Genomic DNA, 25,000 nt, shown 5'->3' with positions numbered 1-25,000 from the left:
GAATATTGTGTTATTAAGGGTGGTAAAGGACATGGAATTATGGGCTTGTTGGTAGAAATAGGGTGCTTGTTTTGCTATAAACACAAATTTACAAAGAGTAAAGATGCAAACTACATTATTTGAAATAATGTATTTTTAGTTTTGTTAAAGCTTATTTCACGAAAATATGTGTAGACATGTTTCTTAGACTTTTCAATCTGTATTTTTCAACTGACTGAATAAAAATATCTAATGTTATGAAAGACACCCATGGGTGGGTAATGATCTCAGCAGCTACACTGACAGTTTCTCATGTTCTAATTCACCTTCACAAATCCATGGCATCATTTTTTGGCTAAAGTAATGTCAGTTGGTGACATTTGCAGCAAGTATAAAAAGGACCCCCCATGGCAGCCATTTTTACTTGATTCTTAAGATCCAAAGGCTGCTGAAAGAACAACTGAATGAAGTTGAGGATTGGAGAAGCTTGATTTTCTTGTTCTCTGTGAAATGAAACTCTAGTCTTTTTCTTCCCCTTCCCCTTAAAAGCAAAAGTCTGCTAGGGGGTTGTAGCTGTGTCAAAGCCGCTGGGATGCCACTGCTGATCACTTTAATTACTACGACTAAGGAGGATAAAATTAAAAGTAGCACCATTGAAGCAGTGGAAGAAAGCTTGCCTAGATGTCGGTGAACTGTGAAATATAAAAATTGCATACCAATACATTTTTATGGAAAGGAAACAAGGAATTACATTACTTATTCTTGAAGAGTTTGTCCTTAAATTGTTCAAGTTTTACTAGTGCATCTATCTATGGCTGATTGTAGACCATTTCAGAACGATAAGGAAAATAGTAACTTGAAGACATGCTGTGAAAGGACTAAATATTTTTTCGGTTACATCCAAAGTGGTTAGTTCTGATCCATTTTCTATATTTGAAAATACTTAAATTTGTTGTATTGAAATACAAGCTCTTTGTACCATAACAGGACTTTTGCCTGATCCTGAAGACATTAGTAAAGAGAAAAGTAAAGCTTAAATGTACTACATTCAGCACATTTGTGAAGGCTTATAATTTAAGATTTGGAACCTAAGTTTTAAATAAATATAAACAAGTTCCTCCTCACCTCTGTATATTCAGTAGCGCACAGAGGGGAGTTTAACCTGATTTGTAAAGCCCGAGAGTAAGTAAAAAAAACAGGTGTTTTTTTTTTTTTTAAATCACAGTAACAGTAGGGCCTCAGAAACATTCTCTGAACACCAGTTATGTGATAGGACCAGTGCTTTGAAATGAGACAATGATTTTCATTTTTACTATGCCATTTACAAGATGTATGACCTTGGGCAATGTGTTTAAGTGAGATTCGACTTCTATCAAATCGGAGAGACAGTTTACCTTACAGAATTGTGAGTACTAAACAAGACAGCATGTGTGAAAACACTGTGCACAGGCACAGGGCTAGTATTTACCAAAACATTTGTTACAATCTGCTTTGTAAAAAGATGGTTGTAGGGAGGGTGGCCTTCCAAAAATACAGCTTGCATCAAACCCTCCCAAAGAGTGCGTCCATTGTACAAAAGCTAGATTATTCTACATAACAGTCCAATTCCAAATAATACTGTATGGCAAAAGGTCAGTGTCATCCAACTCATGCATAGAAATAGGAAGCCTATAACTACTTCAGTTTACTTAAGTTCATTTAGACTAGGCAGGTAAATGAAAGATCCATAAATTCCGTACTGTATTGGATTTTTCAAGTGCACTTTTCTTTTTAGTGACAGCCATCTTCTAAGTTACTTTACCCCTGCATCCCAGTGAAAAGATTTCTTTTTTTTTTTCCAGCAGACACAGTAAACTGGTGATTTATTTACAGCTAAGTAATTTTTTTTTTTTTTTTTTTTGGTCTCTTTTGAATGCAGAAATGGTCAAAACAGATAACAATAACACATTTCCACTTGGGTAGGTTTAAGCAAACCATTATTGTCAGAAATACTCATTATCTACATATTTAAGCAGTTTGTGCTGAAAGGTGTACAAAAATAATCTTCGTCTGTACTCTCTGGTCATTTTGTCCCTTTGACATAAACAGTATGTCTCTTCCAAGTAAAAGATCCATAGATTTTGTTGCTATTCTGTAAATATTACTGCAAAAATCAACTTTTAATGGAGCTTATATATAAAAATTAAAATGAAATAGTTTTACTTATAATGAATCTGGAAATTAATGCTCTCAATTAAATTAAAAATTATTGCATAATCGATTGCTCTAATTCCAAGTTTTTCCTTTTGACCTTAACAATTAGCTTCTATTTTCTCAGTTGGTTCTTTGTCTTAAGGGAAGTTAATGGGTAAGAAAACAAACAACGCAGATATGCCATCCCACTGGAGAGCTCTAGGCCCAAGCAAAATTGTCTCTGTGGTGTTAGGACATTAGTAGAAAAGTAAATCAAGGCAATCTGATAGGGAACTAGAATTCTGTCAATCAGGCTCAAGATTTTGTGCTGTGTCCATAAACTTTGTTTACTGTAGGGTTTTATGAGTTGTAACCTGCCCTTGCAGTCTGTTAATGAGGCTAAATCTTGCTACTTGAGAATTGAATTACAGCACACCTCTGGGCTAATGGTTATAAACAGAAAGTCCCATTAGGGCTGCATTCTGATTTGTTCATTTGCATTTTTTTCTATTGTATAGAGAACAATGATGGGTAAATAGGTACAAACAAACAATTTACATGGAAATTGATAAAGTGTCCCTAATTAGTATTTAGAGTTGGTTTTATTAATGATTGCCTGCATTAAATTGCACTCTTGGTAAGCTCTCAGAAACATTTGCAGATGGGAATATTATTGGGGGAGGAGGGAGACCAAGGAGGTGGTAGCTTGTGAGAAAAAAATTAGGTTCCCATTTCATATTTGGAAAGGCAGAATCATTTATTTCATTTTAACTCAGTTAAGATGACCCAAGAACACTTCATCTTAGTCTGAATCAACCAAATTCCAGCTCTGCAAGAAGTTATTATTCACGCAGTGAAATTCACTTAAACCTAGTTGCCTGAGGCATATCAAATAATGGTTTTTATTAGTGCTCTTAACTTTTCTTAAGTTTGAAAGATGAAAGTTTAGTAAAAGCTCAATTTTCCTCAGTTGGTCGTGTAATTTGATACTTTTTGGGATCAAATATTTTACTGGTTAAGAGCAAGGGCTCTGTAGTCAGACCTGAGCTGGACTCCCAGTTCTGACATCAGTTCTAGTTGTTGTGAACTTGAAACTCTAAACCTAAATATTCTCATTGGTAAAAATCGGAGTGTGAAAATTAAATGAGATCATGCATATAAAGCACTTAGCACATAAAAGCTAAGAAATATCAGCAACCATTACCAGAATCACCATTATCGAGCATGTATCTCCTTTTATTCCTCGTATATTTTCCACGTTCAGAAATATTAGTAGAGAACTGCAGATTTATGCATATTATTCTCCCATCTTCAGTCTCACCCTGCCTGATGCATACTACTCCTCTAATTATAAGTAAGCTTGTATCTCTAAATATTAAGAAAATTTCCCTCATATTAGATCTCTCTTCTTTTGCTCCTTCCACAACTATCACCCACCCCAGGAAGCCTACCATCTCATCTTTTTCTTCCTTCTTCTCAGATTCTTTTTTAAAAATAACATTTTTTATAGAAGTAGTACATGTATATTATAGAAAAATAAAAAATGAAGACAAGCCAAAGTAAGAAAACAAAAATATCGCATTTCCACACCTAGATATCTCCATCATAACAACTTTGTGAATACCCTTCCAAGTCTTTTTCTATACATATATTTCTGTGTATTTATTTTGCCAAAATGACAAAATGAGGTTATTATTGTATAAACTTTTTTTTTCCCAGTCAACTTGTATTTCCTCTCATTTAATACTGTGGTTATATTCAGATTTCTGTAGTTGATTCAGCAGTGTCCCGTACAACTTGTTTGTCCAAACCACTGACTAACCCGGGACTGTACACTGCATCTGGTTAGGGTTCTTTTGTTGGTGGTAATGGTAATTGGTTAGTTGGTTTTTGTTGTGTTTGTTTTCATAACTTTCTTGTTAAAATGACCAGGTCAGTTATCCTGAATATCATACCTTTCTGGATTTATTTGGTTGCTTCCTTGCTATGTCATTTATCATGTTTCTCTATTCCCTGTGTATATGATAAACTGGAAGTTATTTAGTGGATTCACTTTAAGCATTTGGGCTAGAATATTATTGGCGGTGTGCACTTTATGTCCTTCACATCAAAAAATATAACATATGGTTGACCCGACATTAGTGATGCCAAGACTGACCATTAGATTAGTGGTCCCTAATCCTCGATTTAGTTCTGGCATTTAGTTCTCTCCATTTACAAGTAGGTTTTCTCCTTGCAACTAGGAAATAATCTCTGTGGTGTTACAAGCATATGTTCTAATTACTATTGCTGTGTAAAAACTACCCCAAACTTAGTGGTGTGAAAAAAAAATTGTTTTTATGCTCACAGATTCTGTGGGTCAGGACTTTAGACAGGGCATAGTGCTTTGTCTCTATTGTGCATTGTCTGGGGCCTCTGCTAGGGAGACTTGAAGAATTGGACGTTGACACAAAATGGCTAAAGGCTGAGGTCTTCTGAAGGCTTCTTCATTCACATGTCTGGTATGTGGGCCAAGAAGACTCAAGGCTTAATTTGGCTGGCATGACAGCTGGGTTCCCAGAGAGTAAAAAATGCAAGAATTTCAAGAGAACTGGGCAAAAGGGGTATGGCCTTTCCTACCTAGCCTTCGAAATCACCCAACACACTTACATATTCTACTGATTATAATACAAGTGCCTAAAGCTGGCTGAGACTCAAGGGGAGAGGAATTAAACTCTACCACTTGATGAGGGAGTGGCAAGGTCACATTGCAGAGAACACGTGGAATGAGAAATACTGTCATGGCCATCTTTGGAAAATACAGTCTGCCACAGCATAATATGAATATCTAGTTTCCCATCAGACATTTATCAAAGAGCTTTAACAACTGTTGATAATCCATGTCAGAGTCATTCTTTTATGAATGACAAGGTTATGTTTTTGTAATTTTACCTCTTAAAAATTATTATAGCTGGTATTATTGTATAATGTAGAGCTTTCTCTCATTGACTGGGACTATTTAGTTACCCTAAAATTTAGTTCTTACTAGAAGGACAAGATAATTGCTTGATTATTTTCCTCTAATTATAAATTTTCAGAGGAGTTGTTTTAAAAGCTGCCTCAAATGAATTTATACATCCTCCTAAGAACTTTAAAAAAAATTTTTCCCTTTATTCTTTTCCTCATTCTGTTTTCTTTTTTTTTTTAACATTTTTTTCTATACCCAACAGAGGCTCAAACTCACAACCCCAAGATCGAGAGTTGCATGCTCTACCCATTGAGCCAGCCAGGCACCCCATCTAAGAACTTTTTGAATATCACAGTGAATTAATGACTTTTCATTGATTCGATGTGTGATTTCATTGATTCATTTCACTGCAGTCATTGTTCTTTTTGATACTGAAATTGTTTCAATTTGTCCACTAGGAACTTCAAATATTTCTCTGGGTCCATTTGATACCCCTATTAATCTACTCCCATTAATTTTGAAAGCTCTCATTTCTAGTCATCTCAAAATGTGTGAAAGAACTGCCTAGGTTTGAGCTCCACCAATCTGGCATCTACCCCTGCTGTCCCTAATAGTATTGCCTACCAAGTTTGATTGCCCTTTTTTTTTTTTTAAAGATTTTATTTATTTGAGAGAGAGTGAACGAGAGAGAGCAAGCACGAGTGGTGGGGAGAGGGAGAAGCAGACTCCCTGCAAAGCAGGGAGCTCAATGTGCGGCTGCATCCCAGGACCCTGGGATCATGACCTGAGCTGAAGGCAGATGCTTAACCAACTGAGCCACCCAGGCGCCCCTTGATTGCCCTTTATAATGTTCAGACTCACTAACCTCTCACATTTACTGCAGCCATTTTTCATGAAAGTCTCTTCTACTTTGATTCTCAGGATACACCAGCATTCTAGTTCTTCTCCTCTTTCTCTATCTCCTTTTCCTCCTCTCATCTAATACAGATGTTTTCCATGCTTTAGTCAGTAGCTCCCCTTTTTCTCTGTATCTCTTCAGGTACTTGCATATATTCCTGTAGTTTCAGCTCTGTAGTCATGCTTTGACTTCACTTCCTAACATGAATTTCACTTCCCAGCTACCTCCTAACATCTTCACTTGGATGTCCAGCCAGCCTCTCAGACCCATCTGTCTTACTCCTAACTTTCTCTCCCTCCCTTCTTATAGCTCCTCTTAGTTTATCTTTATTTTTAGTGCCACAGTTTTACTAGTTGCCCAACTAGTAAATTGGTATATTGTACCAACTGGTATAGGTACCAGTTCTACCTCTAATATATTCTTACACTGTCTCTTTCATTCCAGTTGCCACCATCCTACTTCTGGATCTCATTACAGCTTCCTTGGACTATTATAAGAGCCTCCTACCTAGTCTCTTTCCAGTTTCTCTATGCCAGCCTATCTTATACACTGTTGTCATATTCATCTTTCTCAAATAACACCTTTGGTTGGTCATTCTCCTAGACACACACACACACACACACACACACACACACAACCAAACCTTTAATTGGCCCCTGCTTTCTTTACAATCAATCACCCTGTTGGACAGGGCTTCTATAGTCTTATCTGCCCAGCTTTATTTTTCTTGCCTTGTCTTTCTCTTACTATTTTTACCTCATGCTCAGGAAAACTAGACTATGTACTTTTTCTCAATTGTACTCTCTTGCCTCTGTGTCTGTGTATTGTTTCCACCTCATAGTTTCTCTTACAGTGACCCACCTAACTCCTGACTACCATCTCTATGCATTCTGAATCCTGCTCATTCTGCAGGCTCAGCTCAAAAACCATGATGCCATGATACCTTCTGTTTGTTCCTCAGACAGAAATGTTCTTTTTTTTTTTTTTAAGATTTTATTTATTTATTTGACAGAGAGAGCACAAGCAGGGGGCAGGGGGGAGTGGCAGGCAGAGGGAGAGGGAGAAGCAGGCTCCCCGCTGACCAGGGAGACTGATGTGGGACTCAATCCCAGACCCTGGGATCATGACCTGAGCCAAAGGCAGACGCTTAACTGACTGAGCCACCCAGGCGCCCCAGAAATGTTCTTTCTTCTGAACTCTTGGTCGAGTTTGATCAGACTTCCTTATTGTGGCCATTTTATCTTTCCTCTGTATTATAAACATTTGAGAGTATAAGTTACAAGTTTTCATGCTTGAAATTTCTATAGCAAGTACCAAATACAAGGTATACCTTAAGGACCAGAGATACAAAGATAAATTAGATGTAGCTCCTTCCTTCAAGTAGCTTAGTTCTATTGATAAGGAGGCATTTGTACAGAGTATAAGGTAATTTGACAAGTATTATTTTTAAAAGTAAAAACACACACAGTACTATAGTAACACAGATGTTATTCCACCAGTGGGGAGGAGGGAAGAATAGTCAGGGGAAATTTAGTGGATTTAAATTGAATCTTGAAGAATGAGTTAGAAGTTAAATAAAATGAGAGGACATTCCAAGAAGAGAAAATGACATATTCAAATCTCTGGGCATGAAACTACACTATAAAAGCAATTCTGAATAAAATAGATGTGAGCTTTTATGGAGGTTGGGAGAGGTTAAGGGAGGATAACACTGCAAAGGTGTGTTGGGGCCACATTATTTCAAGTTTTGTTTTGCTATAATGATGCCTTATTTTATGTATTTTCCAGTTTACAAAGCACTTTCACATTGATTATTACAATTCATTCTAATCCTTTTTTAGTAAGCAGAAATTTTAGTTACGTAATTCTCTGTAGTTGTTAGTTATTTTAAATATAAAAAACCATGTTAGATTTTATTTCTTCTTTTTTTTAAAGATTTTATTTATTTATTTGAGAGAGAGTGCACGCATGAGTGGGGGGAGGGGCAGAGGGGTAGAGGGAGAGGGAGAAGCAGACTCTCTGCTGAGCAGGGAATCCAATGTGGGGCTTGATCCCAGGACCCTGAGAGCATGACCTGAGCCAAAGGCAGATTCTTAACTGCCTGAGCCACCCAGGCACCCCTTGTTTTTTCTTCTTAATGTGCATTCGGGGAGAGAGGGAGTAGGAATGGGGATAGTATATCAGTTGCCCAATTCTGATTTAAAAACTACCAACAACTATAACTTGTATAACTAATATACTATCTCCATTCCACTCCAGCCCCCTCAAAGTACTATTTCTTATATATAATTAATATGATGTAGCAACATTTAATGCTGTCGAAGATGTCTGTTAGCCAGTAACTATACCTTTATTAGAAAATAGCAAGTTAAATTCTATTTTTAAAAAATAAGGTATTAATTGAAATTGTTTTTTAGTATTATGACTTTTTTCTGTAAGCCTGATTATTTTATTAATAATAGTCCCTGCTATTTTCTCAGAATATATATTGCCGAGCATTCTTCAAAGGCTAGTTTGAAATTTTAGCAGACATTTTAATACAATAATTTGTAAATATTTTTTAAAAATCTGATTCTAGGATGTCTTTTAAAAATGGTGTGACATCCAACTGATATAGAGCATCCTATTTATAATGTGGGCCAAGCACCATGCTGTAAACCAGTTACTATCATGATGATCAGATTGAAAATGAAATTGCATTTCTGTCAATTACTGAGTTGGCAACTGTTCAATATATCTTAGCAGCAAGATGAAGAGCGACGTCGGCAGCTGAGAGAGAGAGCTCGTCAGCTAATAGCAGAAGCTCGATCTGGAGTGAAGATGTCAGAACTTCCCAGCTATGGTGAAATGGCTGCAGAAAAGTTGAAAGAAAGGTCAAAGGCATCTGGAGGTGAGTTAAAGAATCTTGTATCATATTCTACAGACAACCCAGAAATCTGCAGTGGACCTTTGGGACATTTTATTCTTACTTCAAAATGTTGCATCAAATACATAGTTTCTAACCTATTGATATGTTGCAAAAATCCTATAGGAAGCTTGGTAAATCAGAAGATAACTCTTGCTGTTTTCCAAATCAACTTTTTGGTTTAATTTTTACTTTCTTAGAATATGATTTAGGAAAAAACTCATACAGACTTTGGTTTATGATTCCCCATGATGCCTCATTAATTATAGTAGGAGTGAGTAAAATGCAATCAGGTCCTCATCATTTAGGTCACAAGACTTGTTAGTGGTGAGCTTTGGCATGAAAGATTTTTGTTTGGAACTGGATCTTTAGAAAGTAGCTTTAACAGTGTTCTGGCCTCATAGCCTGATGTGTAAGGATTTTGGGTAAGCCCCATATCCATTTCTTCTTAGTCTCCTTATTCTAAGAAGGTCTTCTTCAGTATCTGCAGAAATTATTCTCAGCTTGATGTTAGGACAGGACTATAGATATAATTAAGGAGAATTTTGATTTTGCCTCTTAATGCTCAATTTGGGCATCTTTAACTTGGAACTTTTTACATTTTTGTTTAAGAGGAGTATACTCAAGAGGCCTGTGGGTTTTTTTGTTTTGTTTTGTTTTGTTTTGTTTTTTATTTCAAAGGTGTATAACCTATTTATCTACCAAAACATGCCAGGTACTTGTCCTGAGTTAATCTTAGAATGCTAAGATCACTCTGAAGAGTAGGCAAGTGTGGACTCGAATTAAGACCTTAGAGAACTGAAACAGAGGTAAGCTATTTCTAGGTCGATGATAAGTTTCTTCAAAGGAAACTGAAACTGACTGCTGTTATTTCTAATTGATTCCTTATATTAAAAATTTACTGTTGTAGAGAATTCCAGTTAATGCCTATAGCATATAAGTTTCCATTCCATAAATTTGAAAGCTGCTTTCCTAAACAGCTGTGTATCTGTCCCTCTGGTCTTCTCAGAATGTCTATCTTAATCCTTCATCTTACTTTTCAACTCCTATCATTCAGAATTTTTATTGCAATTTCTACACTCTCTACTATAGTTTTATAATAACATCAGTAACTATTCATAGCTACATTTATATAATGCTATGATAATTTGCTTTCATTTACTATTAATAACAAGATGTTTCTTTGGCATCATAAAAATTCCAGGTATTCTAAGTAAGTCATAAAAATCTTTGCCTCCTTATATCTCAGAATATAGAAAAAAACTCATATTCTTGACCCTCCATATAAAGGTTCTAAAGCTACTAATGCTCCCTTCCTGTGGCATCATAAACTCATAGGAGAAACTCATAAACTCATGATAATAATAGGATAGAGAGGCATCCAGTGTCTCTTTTATTATTTTTTTCAGTGGTGAGCAAATAATAATGCTATTTTAAATAAGCTGTAAACTCTGGGAAGGCTAAAAATTAAAAGTTTTAATTAATTATTATTTACTACTGCTGTTTTTAGGTAGTTTGGTTAATGTTAAAATGAAGTCTCAGAGTTCAGGCAGATGTCACTGGATGACAACAAAGGCTTTATCATAGACCATGAGTGGAGCTCACTCTAAAGGCTTCTCCAGCCCTGGTGCTGACTGGTCTTTCACTGCTAACTCTCTTGTCCATGTGCTCCCTCCTGATCTGTTCTTCTTTTGATGAGCTCTTCCAACTGCCTCTTGCTTTATACCTTCTCATTTTTTTCTTTCTCCTCCTAGTCTAAGGTGGCACTTGACCTACTCTTTGAAAGACTCAAGCACACTGATCTTCATCTTTTCTTTCTTATATCTATTTTTATATATTTTTTATCTACTTTATTTTTATGGATAAACCTTGTGCCTCCATCAATCAGATATTTGCTTTCTAATAATCAAAGCCAAGCTTTTCTTCATCTATGAAAATTCATAGATAGGAAGGGTCATCTGTATAATTGATCTTACCACTATAGTCCAACCCCAGTTGAGACTAAGCCAGGACTAGACTAGGTAGAGGGACTTCATCAGTGTGACAACCCAAAGAATGGGTATTTTCCCTACTTGGTAACTAGGGAATGTGAAGACCTGATTTTGGCATCATTCCGTAGTCAACAAAGTAAATAAAAACAAATGAGGATTGGATTTGCAAGCTGGCAAAGAAGTATAGATTAGAACAGGGAAAGCCAGGTGAAATGAAGATGGGATGGGGTTCAATAGATAACTTATGAAAACCTAAAGAGTCTAGACTCTGTTCCCTAAGAAGATCAATGTGACCAGGGTCCATTTCGCCAATGGGACACACTATATTTTCGATATTGAAAGCAGCCCCATATCAGATGATAGGCTCTTAATCAGAGCTAAGGTTGACCTACAACAAATGGAGGAAGCCTGTTCCCTGACCTGAGTAAAGGTATATGGATCAGACTAGGTCTTCTCTGGCCTCAAGGTCTAAGCTGAAGCTGTTGAGGTTGGGAGAAGGGGAAGAGACCTTTAGGACAAGTGAAAGGATAAAATTCCTGCCTGACATTCAACCATTATACGTATGCATTTATCTAATGAGCCGTGATAGTCACTGTGCTAGGCCAGGATTTAGCAAACTTCCTGAAAATAGCTGAAGTAGATATTTTAGGCTTTGAAGGCCTATGGTCTCTGTTTAAACTACTCACTACTGGCCGTGTAGCCTGAAAGTAGCCTTGAACATTATATAAATGAATGGGCCTGCTAGTTATTTACCCCCAAACTGTGGCAGGCTAGATTTTTCCCCCATGCTAGTTTGCTGATCCTTGCATAGCAAATTAGAAATTCACTTGGGTTTACAAGAGTCTAATTCCTAAGGGAAAATGACCTTATGAGGTTGATAAGTCAGGGGGAAAAATTAACAAATTAGTATCTACTCTTCCATTGTCTAGTGGGAATCATCTGGTCTGAATAAGAAATAATGTAAAAGGAGGAGAGAGAAATAAATAGGGACCAGCCTAGATGGAGGATGAGGTTAGGAAGATTTTGGAAGCAGTGTTCCAGAGGGACAAAGGAGGGGGGGGTATCAAGAGCTGAAATAATAACAAGGAAGCACAGCCTGGGGAATGTGTTGAACATGATCATTACTCAGACTCATTGCCTGAACCTACTTGAAAAGCTTGCTTTTTTCTGTTCTCAAGCAGCAACCTGTCTCAGTGAGGAAAGGAAACGTAGTAAATTTGAGGTGAGGTATGTTCAGCTTCATGGTGTCCACAGAAAATATACACAAAGTATTTTAGGTCCTGTATATAGCCATATTCAAGCAACCCACTTGTATCCTATTGCAACCAGAAATTGCGTAATTCTTGTGAAATAACAGAATCATATCTGTCCAAGGAGCTATAGGCTAGCTTTTACTTGTCCTCCTTTTGACATAATGTTAGGGCTTATGAGAGAATCAGGAGATATTGTAGTATATATCATGTTTTTCAATTTCTGCATCATTTGGTAGTTATAGACCTATAATAACTTCATTTTAAAATCCTGGTTCTATGTTGGGGTGCCTGGGTGGCTCAGTTGGTTAAGCTTCTGACTTTGCTCGGGTCATGATCTCAGGGTCCTGGGATCAAGCCCCACATCGGGCTCCTGGCTTAATGGAGAGCCTGCTTCTCCTCTCCCTCTGCCCCTCCCCCTGCTCATGCTCTCTTTCTCTTTCAAATAAATAAATAAAATCTTAAAAGAAAAAATCCTGGTTCTGTGTAGCAAGCTAGTGGGTTCATTTTATTGTACTGATCTTTACTGGGCAAGGTACAAGTGTTTGGGGACAAGGCTTAGTATTTTCATTGTTAGTTGTATGATGTTGTGGTCTGAGAATATGGCCTGAATTTCTGCTTTGGGAATTAATAAGCTTTTATTTTGACCGAATAAATGGTAAACTTTTGTTAATGGTCCATGGATACTTGGAAAGAGGTATCTATCCTGTTTTAACATTATATCATATATTTACTATATATTATATGGTATATTAAATATGATATGTATTTTATTTATTATATATATTTATTCTGTAGCTTATCACTTTGGTTTGAGTTAGGTTAGGGTCGTTTAACATTTCATTGGACATTGTTGCCACTCTTTGACTTAGATAAAGTAGTGTTCTTTGTTTTTACATTTCAAGTGTATAAAGGAAATGTTTTTTTAATTTCATCCATGAGAATGTTTGTATTCCTGTGTTGTCTTTATTTCAGTTATGGCAATAGGCTTATCTAAATTTGTTGAACCAAAATGAGATCTTATAGGCCTTCAGTAATTTTTATTTTCAGCTTCTGTTAATAATTATATTTGTATTTTGTTTTCTGTCTCATGTTTGATTTCTATAGAATAACTTTAAAAGTCATTAATTTTATAGGGACCTTCAATGAGAATTAAAAAATCATGATACAAGTGAGAAAATTTTTTCTGAATATATTTTCTGAATTTTTTTCTGAATATATTTTTATGATCACCTCAGTTTCTTTTTGTAAAAGTGCTTTTTTTACTGTCACCAGATACCCTTTTTTTTCATTCAACTTATTTATAAATGATAAGTGTTGTAAGACTGGCCTTACTGCTGTGCTATTAATCATACCATTAGGATTCCCATTTTGCTTGTAGTGCTGCTCAGTGTCAGCTGGAATGTGCTGTCTCATTCCAATGCATATCCAATCTCCTTTTACCTTTTCTTGCATACATTATATGTGCCATATTTGTAAACCAACTTCTGTTGGGTCTCTAGTTTAGTTTCTGCCATGCTCACCTACTAAGTTTTCAGTTGTTAGCCATAAAGATAGATTAGATAGATAAATAGATAGATGTCATAAACACAGTATGTGATATCTCACACAGACACACATGCACTTTAGTTCTGCTAGGATGCATTTAGACCATTTCCACAGGTGTTAAGAAATGTGTAACATTAATGTTGAAAAGAATTCAAGGGTTTGTCCTAAAAACTGAAGTCAGTGAATGGAAAGAAAGTAGAAATCCATTCTTAAGAAGACTTGAGCTGTATAGGAGATCAATTTTTACTCTTGCCCTCCCCAGTAGTAATCCTTTTATCTAAGGTTAGCAATACATATATAAATACTGAGTTAACCCACTCAGCATTGCTGGTGAGTGGTAATATAAATAGAGTTCATTTCACTGGAAATAAAATGAACGGCACCCATTTAACATCACACAGGGGGCGCCTGGGTGGCTCAGTTGGTTAAGCGACTGCCTTCGGCTCAGGTCATGATCCTGGAGTCCCGGGATCAAGTCCCACATCGGGCTCCCTGCTCGGCAGGGAGTCTGCTTCTCCCTCTGACCCTCCTCCCTCTCATGCTCTCTGTCTCTCATTCTCTCTCTCGCAAATAAATAAAATCTTAAAAAAAAAAACAAAACATAACATCACACAGGAACCCAGCACTGTATATGTGAATAATGAAAGGAAGTACAATTTTCTACGTATCTCCAGAACCTGAAAGTACCCATATCTGACCACATTTCCAGACTTAGCTGTTTCTTTTCATAGCAATGCCATCCTTCTAGTCACTCAGACAGGAGGGTCAATTTTGACGTCTGCTTCACCCTTCTCCTCCTCACTGTCCTTCCCCAGCCACTCACTATCCAGCCAGTAGGTTTTCAGATTACATCATACCCACTCCCAATTCTTAAATACTAGGTTAGGCTCTCTGTACTGCTTGCCTGGAGGTTAATATCACAGTCTCAACCTTGATTTCCTGCCTGCAACCTTTCAGTTCTCCAGTCTGACATCTAGGTCAGCAGTCTCACGCACATGAAGGATGATGTCACATGCATAGTACACTCCTGTGGGCAATCCCTAGACCACTTTTTCTTTCACATAAGAAGGCATATCAGAATGTAAGCAAGAGTGATATTTTAGGGATAATATTGAAGCCACTGTAATTTATAAAAGTCATAAACTTCAGTGCATATATTACTACTAATTATTTTATACATATTTCACAACTCATTACAATAAAACACTTAGATAGAAAGTTGCTTATATAGACTACTCTTAAAGAACACAGTGCTGATCATGTTAGAGCACCAGTATCTCTCCATTCCTATTAAGTAGAATTTAAACTTCCCATTCTGCCCTTCAGGGCTCTCTGCAGTTTTGCCTTCCAAGACTTACCTCCCGTTATTTCCCTTTAAGTATGCTTTGAAGGTTAATGCTTCCAAAGAACAATTCCTGGTACTGTTGGCAAAGAGTAATCTTTTCATCTTTTGCATCTGCTCTGTAACTTCCTTTTACCCCCAAACACTTATCTGTCCTACATGGTTTTGTAGTCACTTGAATATATACCTTTAAGGTGGAATAAGTGTCTTACACGATTTGGTATCTCAACATCTAGCAGTGTTTTGTAAATTGTAGATACAGTGTGCAGAATGAATGTTGAATTTTATGCTTTCACTCTATGTTAATTATAAGGTCAGTAATAATCAATAGAGGCTGGTTGACAGCAACAAAGTACTGCACTCTAAAAACTGATAGTAAACTATCTCTGGCAGAGTAATACAGGGAAGTGTTCTAAACACTTATTTAGCACTCAGGAAATCCTTATTCATTCATTTATGTTTACTGCAAAATTATTTAGAGAATTTTTTAGGATGATGAAGATGCTAACATTTATGAAATTAGTTGTGCTAAGCACAGCTGATTAGAAAATATCTCTCAGGGGTGCCTGGGTGGCTCAGTCGGTTAAGTGTCTGCTTTCGGCTCAGGTCACGGGTCCTCAGGATCCTGGGATCAAGCTCCACGTCCGGCTCCTTGCTCAGCAGGGAGTCTGCTTCTCCCTCTCCCTCTGCCTGCCGCTCTCCCTGCTTGTGCTCTTCCTCTCTCAAATAAATACATGAAATCTTTAAAAAAAAAAAAGAAAGAAAACATCTCTCAACTGATTGTACTTAAATAATGTAGCCAAGTATAATGCCTTAGCATTTTGAAGGCATTTAGATGTGTTTTTTCCCAGGGTCATTTCTTAATGTTTTTTTTTCTTTGTGGTGTTCTTCTAAATGGCTTACATAGTACCTGGAACATCTTCAATAAATGTGAACTATTATTATTAATATTAATGATCACAGTAAGTATTTACTTGGGGAGGCCCCAAATCAAACACACAAAGGTATGCAGGGAAAAGGACAGATATTGAAGGATTAAGCCAAAACTATGGAATTTTAGAATTTTTCAATTGTAATAATGTTAGAATACCTCATTATTAATAAAAGTTGTCCAATAAAATATTAGTTGTAGAATAGTAAGGATATTCTTTGACTTTCAGGGCTAGACAGGTATTTCTCTAAAAGGTACACTGCCTGTCAATAACAGAATTTAAAGCTAATCCTCTAACTTGCAAATCCAATTATTGGTATGCTTTTTCAAACACATAAAATTCAAAACTACTTAACCAGTTTTATCATTTGGATTTAGAAAGGAAAAAAAGTATAAAATAGAAAACTTTAATGTAAAAAAAACCTCCATTAATTAATTGTGACCTAAAACATTTTACTAAGTGTATAAAAAATAGTGTAAGACTTCCTCATTTCCATGTATTTAGTTTTGAATAGTAACAGTTTTTCCCAGGTTTCAGTCTTCCAAGATGTACTGTTCTAATTGTTTCTGAACTTTCTTTTGCATAAGGTACTGTCTATTCCAGTCTCGATCTTGTCTCTTAATTTATCCATAATGCTTTTACGGTAATATTCATTAATAGTAGAAAAGCATTCAAGTCTTCATGCAAATGATTTAAATATAGCTACAAGTTTATGAAGAATGATTTGTTTCTTTATACATTTATATCTAATAAATGCTAAAAATGTGAAAGTTAGAAATATTATTTAATGACTTTATTACCAAATCAACTTTATTTTTGTATGCTGTTACTGGAGATTACTTACACATTACAACTTGAGAGATAGGGACTTGATGAGCTCAGTGACTCAGAGACCGCGTGTGGCAAATTGTCAAAACCTTTGTATCTGCTTTGATGTGACAATTCATCTTTGACATGTGAATGTAAAATATAAATGTTAATCCAGTAGTGAAAAGTGACTTAAAACTGATTTCTTGCTGATCTGTGTCAGACCATATTTGAACAACTGTCATTAGAGTACTGGGTTTTCTACTTTAGTGTTTTGGATAAATGATGTAAAATAGAAATAATATACTAACATTATTGCTACATGTTCCTACAGATGAAAATGATAATATTGAGATAGATACTAACGAGGAGATTCCTGAAGTCTTTGTTGTAGGAGGTGGAGATGAACTTACTAACTTAGAAAGTGACCTTGATACTCCCGGTAATTTCAAATTATATTTTACATCCTGCTGCATGGCAATCTTTATCATTTATATTTTTATTATCTCATCAATAATGATAATAAATTCTTTTTGTAGTTTTATTATAGCTTATGACATCACAAATCATTTAGCTAAATCCACTTTCCATCAATTTTATGTTATTTTATTTTAGATTTAATGTTAAAATTAGCAATAAAATTGGAATAATAAATTGTACTTTGCATACTAAAGTTTACTTTTATATTTTATATGAGACAATTTATAAGCATTCAAAAATTGGTTTCGCATCTCGGCCTAAATATTTTGATGTGTTCTTGTAAGGTATAGATGTAGTACCTATGGGATACTTCAAATGTAAACATCAACCATGGATCAAATTTTCTGACTTGGTTTAGAATTGATAGTCTTAGTTGTAATATTATTTTGCAAATTTTGTGGTTACTTTAAATATTTAAATAATACTAATAAATTAGTTTACACTACTCAATAACTAATTACAATAAGACACTTTGAAAACTGCTTATACAGACTGCTATTAAATTAATCTCATATCTTATGTCAGTAAATATTATACCAATAATCACTAAGCTATTGTTTAAAATATAAAGATACTTACTCATGGTTTAATAGATGAGTGTTCTAGATGCATTGCCTTTAGAAGTCAGCATCAGATAGCAATCCAAAGCTTTGTATACCTAAGAGGTTCCATAAATGCTTTTTGAATTAAATTCTTATAGCAATAAAAAGTGTTTGGTGATCTCTCTAGACTTAAAGGTGAGGACACGAAGTCCCTAATATTTATCTTTTCCTGTAAAAAGCTAAAGGGAGTGAGAACAGGTATTCTTCTTCCCAACCCTGGCATGCCCCTTCAGTGCTAACCTGCTTTGTTTCTTCTTCCTCTGTTTGAAATCATGCTGTTATTTCTCCAAGAAACAATCAACCGGTGTCTTCCTGACTATAAGGAGCACCCAAGAAGACCCATGCCCTTTCTCAGTAGCTCCTTCATGGTCTAGTATTAAACTATACTTTTACTAAGTAGAAGTCAGCATATTTATAATTGTGCGAATCCAGGAGAATACTGATATTTGAGGAAAATTTTTAAATGTTTTACCCAAAATTGGGACTACCTTTTACTTCTTTCTATTTAAAATATAGTAGAACTTGGGGCGCCTGGGTGGCTCAGTCGTTAAGCATCTGCCTTCGGCTCAGGTCATGATCCCAGGATCCTGGGATCGAGCCCCGCATCGGGCTCCCTGCTCCGCAGGAAGCCTGCTTCTCCCTCTCCCACTCCCCCTGCTTGTGTTCCCTCTCTCGCTGTCTCTCTTTCTGTCAAATAAATAAATAAAATCTTTAAAAAAAAAAAAAATATAGTAGAACTTGGTAAGTTTGATTTTTTTCTTTTTGAGTAAGTTTTTTGTTGTTGCTTATCCACCCCCTCACCACAACCACCACTAAAGGTTTTATCAGAAACCAGTACACCCCTTCCCTGCTGAGAGCATCCATAGGTACAGAATTAAGGCCTTAAGATTCAATTTATGGAAGTATAAAATCATTGTCAATAAGTGATACATATTTTCTGATTTTGCAGTAGATTACGAAGACAGAAAAAATTAACATTTCTTAGATAAGGTGAGGGGAGTTTTCTGGTTTTAGTTGTAGCAACTTAGTGGAATACTTTAAAGGTTGGTTAATATTAGGGCTAGGGGCATCTGGCTGGCTCAGTTGGTAAGGCATGGGACTCTTAATCTCTGGGTCATGAGTTTGAGCCCCACGTTGGATGTAAAGATGAATTAACAATAAATAAATAAAACAAACTTTTTAAAAAATGGAAGAGACACTCACAATACTTCCATTCACATTAAAAAAAAAATATGTTAGGGCTAACAGGCTTGACTCTTGTACTTTTTAAAAACTCTCCTACTTTATGTATGCCAAACAAGAAAACACATCTCAGTCTTCCTATTTTTGGAGTTAACTAATATATTGTTTACAACTCTCAAGCATGCCAATAAGTCTCAGCATGTGCATAGGACAGACTTTGCTATCCAGACTATAGTTTATTTCATGGCAATAAGAAATAGGAATGCAAACTGGAATCTGGAAGCACGTAGCATGTATTATGATTTTTAGCCTTTCTTTATTTTCCCCAAAATTCTTTTTTTAATATGTATATAAAAGTCATAATGTTTTAATAATAAATTGTTTAATCTTTATCTTGATTTGACCATAGTTCATCAGATATTGCTTAAAAGAGAAGCCTGGCAATATAAACTGACCAATTTGCATGAAAGTAATGATAATAGCATTTATTAAGAGTCTTATAATTAGAAAACTTATTAATCTTTATGAAAAATATCATTCACCAAATGGTTGGCATGTCTTTTACAACCATTTTATTAAAGAGTTGCTTTGAGTGAATTTGTTTAAATGGAATTGTTTTCTGAATTATTTTATTATTAAAGATTAATGTACCTGCTAAAAAGAATTTAAAATGATTTATTTTAAAAATTATAGCTATATTTTATTTATTTTTAATGTCTATCCATATTTAATACATTCCAAAATGTGATTACTGTATTTCTGCTTTCTAATTCTAAGGTATTTTTTAAACTTATGTGCTGTTTCAATGCTGGGCATATATGTACATGCTTAAACATTGGATTCTAGCAATGTATACATGACTGAGATCATGTTAAGGACTTGTTTTAATATGGTATTATGTGTGTAAATTTAATATACTAGAAGAATTGAAACAAATAATATAACTTAAGAGTAAAATGTATTGCCTCTTTTAAATATCTACTTTGTAGATAGCTTGTTTTATTATGTATAACCTATGCAGTTACTTATATAAATGTGTACATCTAATATAGGCTTAGGTTTTCAGGTAAGCATAGCCACTATTAACTATATAGTGTAACTGAATGGACTTAAGTTATATTGACTATATTCTTTAAGGGGACTGATTTGGGGGAAAATATACATATATATGTGTATGTGTGTGTGTGTGTGTGTGTGTGTGTATATATATATATATATATACACACAAAGAATATGCTAAGAGACTAGATCTTAATTTTTCCCACCACAAAAAAAGAAATGATAATTTTATGATGTGATAGAGATGATAACTAATGCTATGGTGGTAATTATATTACATTATATAAATGTATCAAGTCAGTACATTGTTCACATTAAACTTACACAATGTTATATAGCAACTGTATCTCAATTAAAAAAAATATAGGGGCGCCTGGGTGGCTCAGTCGGTTAAGCGTCTGACTCTTGATTTCGGCCCAGGTCATGATCTCAAGGTTGTGAGATCGAGCCCCTCATCAGGCTCTGGGCTCAGGAGGGAGTCTGCTTGAGATTCTCTCCCTCTCTGTCTCTGCCCCTCCCTCCCAACATGTGTGCACGTGTGCTCGTTCTCTCTTTCTCTCTAAAAAATAAAAAATAAAATTTTTTAAAAAAGTGTTCTTCAAAAAAAAAAGGGGGAATATAGTTAACATACCTAAAGACTACTCAGTTATACTATAGTTATATAGTATGTATTACAGTTTACATATATTTGAAGAGTTCTGCATTTGTCAGGTCTGATATGTTATTTCACAAGCCTAATGTCTTTCTTTAAAATAACAGTAATATTTTTATGATGTCCCCTAAACTGATAGCCTGCACATCTTAATGCATCTCAGTCATTCATAGTGTTTGTGTGTTTAACAGAACAAAACACTAAGTTGGTGGACTTGAAGCTAAAGAAGCTCCTAGAAGCTCAGCCACAGGTGGCAAATTCACTCTCCAGTGCTGCACAGAAAGCTATAACTGAGAGCTCAGAGCAAGACATTAAGGTAAACCTTACTTGTTTAAAATATTTGACTCTGTATCTGTGTATTCTAGCTTCCACTGGCACTTTATAATCCTAAAATCAATTTTACAGATTCTTCACATTAAGATTAAGCTACAAAATTTTTTAATGAATAGCTAATCAATTAAGTAGCAGTATGGTAATCAGTATTCATACGCTGTTTTCCAGAGAAACTACTACTTTAAATTGATGTGTTGGTGAAAGTAGAAACTATTCTTGACTTCTATATGTATTCATATTTTACTAGGAAGAATATTGCTAAGAGAATGCCAGCATTTTTTCCTATCATCCTCAACCTTTGACCTGTTTAGGTGAACTAGAATTAATGTTAATAACCGAAGATGGTATGTGACTGTATATAGAGATACTTGCGTGTGTTTTGTGCCAGTATGAATCTTAACTTGGGTAAGATTTTAGCCCAAATGCCACATGAGATTATTTTGATTTACACTATTTATATTATCCCCACGAAGCCATCCATCCCCCTTTTCTCACATGGCATCATTAATATTTCTGTAGCTTTAGGGCACTTCTAGTCCTGTATAACTTTTCACCCACCTGCGGATGATGGGAACTGCCCTGCTGACTGAAAGGATCTCCTTCCTCTGACACAGAGATGCTTTGAAGTCCCAAAACAATGACTTTCATTGCTTTTCCCTTATACTGTTGGTTTCTATAAATTGGTGATGAAAGTGTGTGGCATCACCAGAGGACTTCTGGTCTCTGTCTTTGAACAAAAGGAAGCCTGGATCAGGTCTGATTTTTTGCGTTCAATTTAGCTTTCTGCGGTGGATTTAATGCAGAATGACGCTGGCCTAAGAATAATACAATGGATTGAAAAGGCTAACTGAATTAGTGGGTTTAGAGGAATACATTTGTAAAGTGGCAGAAGTCCCTAGTCATAAAAACGTTTCTTAAGATGGGATTTGCTGGCTAATCGCACTGATATTTTAGCACATTGCCAGGCCTCAAAAAATTTAGCCCTGTTTGTTTATTTTGGTAAAGACTTGAGTTTTAAACTATTGGGCAATTATTATAATGATAACAGTAAGAATACACACTTTTCTTAAACAAACAAGCAAATAAATAATAGCCAAAATTGTTTCTGTCCTAGCTGAATAGCTAGTGTACTATAAGCATGATCCCAATGATAAAGATATTATGTAAGTTCAAAAATAAAACAGAGGTATTTTTATTCTTAAGGTTTAATTGTCTAAATAGATGAAATTGGTTTTGCTTTCTAAAAAAAGTTCTTATGTGGTGATTTTTAAAGTTATTTCATCAAAAGGTGTGCTTTAAACAGCTTGTCCTTGTGTAAATCTTTTTGGTTAAGATTTTTTAAATGGTGCTTATAAAGAACATATAGAGTCCATCTGTTCTCTTGAAGCTTTCAGCATTGATTTGGGGTTTTATTTTTTTTTTTTAATAAAATGCAGTTTACACATTTATAAATGAGGCATTCTGTGTTTGTGGAAAAGGATAAACTGTTACCTTCCCTTGAGGATTCTGTATCCCGGGCCTCCTTGAGGCTAGAGAATAGGCCATTGGAGGACTCCCTCATTACTGATTGTCTCAATGCAGAGGAAGGGCAAAGTCTTGGTAGCTTTTGATAACCAGTTTCAGCATTCAGCAGGCTTAGCTATTAGTCATGCATCTTAGCCTTTCCCTATTTACTTTCAAAACACTTAATAAAAATAATAAAAGATTAGGTATAAAATGAAATATTTGTTTGGTACACAGCACCTCGGTATCTGCAGCTTCCACACACCACAGTAGTTCAGTCTTCTGGGATATTTCTTGTTGATAGAACCATTTGAATTTGTTACCAGTATTAACATAGGAAGCTCTGGAAAAGATAATTGTAGTTTCCTTAGCTGTAAAGGGCTTACTTACAAATCTGGCTTTGGAAAGTTATAGCTGATGAAATGCAGTTCAGTGGGGTAGTATTATAATCCTACCTTTTAGCCTTCATCCAGCATTAGTGGTTTATCTCAATGGGCATAAAATTAGAAACTAGTTCTTCTTGTCATACAAGTCTGTGGGACTGTACAAACTGAGGGGGCAGAATAGTGGGGGAATAGAAAGAAACTACATGGCTTTTAAATGATAGATATCATTGGGAGAAGACACAGGTTTGCAGTGTCTAATTGAATCAAAGTTATCAAGAGTGATCCTCCGGCTAAACCATGTCTCCCAAAGTTTTGGTTACAGGCAACAGAACTTGTAGTTGAACTATTTAGAGCTCTTTAAAATCCTTTTTCTTTCAAAAAGTTTCTGACTTGGCATTATCTTAAACCAGTAGAAGTTGTTTTACTTATATGTAATTTCATGTTTATACAATCAAGACTGTCTTACTATGTTTTACTTTTAGAATGGCACAGAAGATCTCCGGACTGAGCGATTACAAAAAGCAGCAGAACGTTTTAGAAATCCTGTTGTGTTCAGCAAGGATTCTACAGTCAGAAAAACTCAACTTCAGTCTTTCAGTCAATATGTTGACAATAGACCAGGTAGGAACACTTTTAGAAATGTTTTCCCATCTTATGATTTAATAGTATTTAGCTTTATATATAAATATATATATATTTATATATATATATAAAAGCTGATAATGTAAATCCACATTTCAATACACAAATATCAAGCTTTATAATAATTTTACATGTCTTCCCCCCCCCTTTTTTTTTTAAGAGATGAAAAGGCAGAGATCAATACAGGAAGATACAAAGAAAGGAAATGAGGAGAAGGCAGCGATAACTGAAACTCAGAGGAAGCCATCAGAAGATGAAGTGCTTAATGTATATTAATTTTTTGTGTGGTTTCATGATTGCTGATAATTCCAAACTGTATGTGGAAATAGTGCCTTTATTTGTTAAAATGAGATGTTAGGTTTTTTAAGATGTCAATCTCCAGTGCATTCAAAGCAGAGTGAGAGGGGTGCACTGTTGAATTAGTCTGCAGTGTGGTGATAATTGTCAGATAAAAAAAATGAATTTTTCAGAGTTCCACAGCCCCAGCTTCCTTGAGACATTTCCATCAGGGCACTTCCCATAAAGAGATTCCAGTATTGATCTACCGGGAGGATTTTAATTATTACAATAGCAGATACCGCAGAGCTGCAGTTAGAGGGAAAAGTCACATGAGACCTGCTAGAATTTCTCAGCCAACCCATTTTGTTGGCTTGGGTTAATGGGTGTTCAACCTTTCCATTATCCAGATCAGCCGTGAATTACTAGCTGAATGATGTTTGCATTAATATAATATATATGGTAATTTCTTCACTTAATTAACGGGGAGGTTCAGCTCAGTAGGGGTATGGGCTGATCATGTGTAAAATTGATTTGTGAGGGAAATATTTGATAGACCGCAGGGAGAAAGCTGCTTTTGATGGACAGCTGCGGGACAGAAGCAGGAAGAGCAAGTTTTAACTTGAATTTTTGTCTGGAAGCATAGCTCTCTGTAGTGGTGCTACTTTTTTATTATCTATAGTTTGTGTAAAATATTTTCATTGTTTTTACTGTTAAAATAGTCTTTGTTGGGTTTTTTAATCCTTGTAAGTGCACTCAGAATTACAAATAAAAAATTAGGGTCCTAAAAACTTCTTACTTTTAAGTTGTACTAAGACAGATTTTAGTATATAGAACAGCTCACTGATCTATCATGATGGAATATTTGGTATAATTTGTAAGTTGCAGAATACTTGAGTATACTATATACTTACACACTAAAGAAATCTGGTTATAAACTTTTTTACTATTTTTAACTGAGCCAGTCAGTAGAAACAATGAAGTTTATGTATTGCTTATCATTTTTGCTTTCTTATATCTTTCTTACTCATGTTGTCTTTGCAGACTACTATGTTTGTTTTGTCCCTTTGGATGGGAATGAAAAAGGTCCTTTTTGAAAATGCTCTGCTGTATG

General features: G+C 35.4%; 1 protein-coding gene across 10 annotated transcripts in view; it reads left to right on the top strand.

Annotated features, from left to right (window-relative positions):
* Positions 1–25,000, top strand: part of EHBP1 (EH domain binding protein 1) — a 416,635-nt gene that overhangs the window by 347,176 nt on the left and 44,459 nt on the right. For 6 of the 10 annotated variants that reach the window (XM_078056492.1, XM_078056493.1, XM_078056491.1 and 3 more), the window contains 5 exons: positions 8,739–8,886; positions 17,106–17,213; positions 20,938–21,062; positions 23,451–23,589; positions 23,771–23,877. In XM_078056492.1, the coding sequence (XP_077912618.1) occupies positions 8,739–8,886; positions 17,106–17,213; positions 20,938–21,062; positions 23,451–23,589; positions 23,771–23,877 (627 nt within the window). The remainder of the gene's footprint in view (positions 1–8,738; positions 8,887–17,105; positions 17,214–20,937; positions 21,063–23,450; positions 23,590–23,770; positions 23,878–25,000) is intronic. The other 4 variants (XM_078056495.1, XM_036118011.2, XM_036117698.2 and 1 more) reach the window with 3 other exon arrangements.

Source organism: Halichoerus grypus, chromosome 10, assembly GCF_964656455.1.
Source record: "Halichoerus grypus chromosome 10, mHalGry1.hap1.1, whole genome shotgun sequence".
NCBI classification, from domain to species: domain Eukaryota; kingdom Metazoa; phylum Chordata; class Mammalia; order Carnivora; family Phocidae; genus Halichoerus; species Halichoerus grypus.
This window is presented reverse-complemented; position numbering and strand designations above follow the sequence as displayed.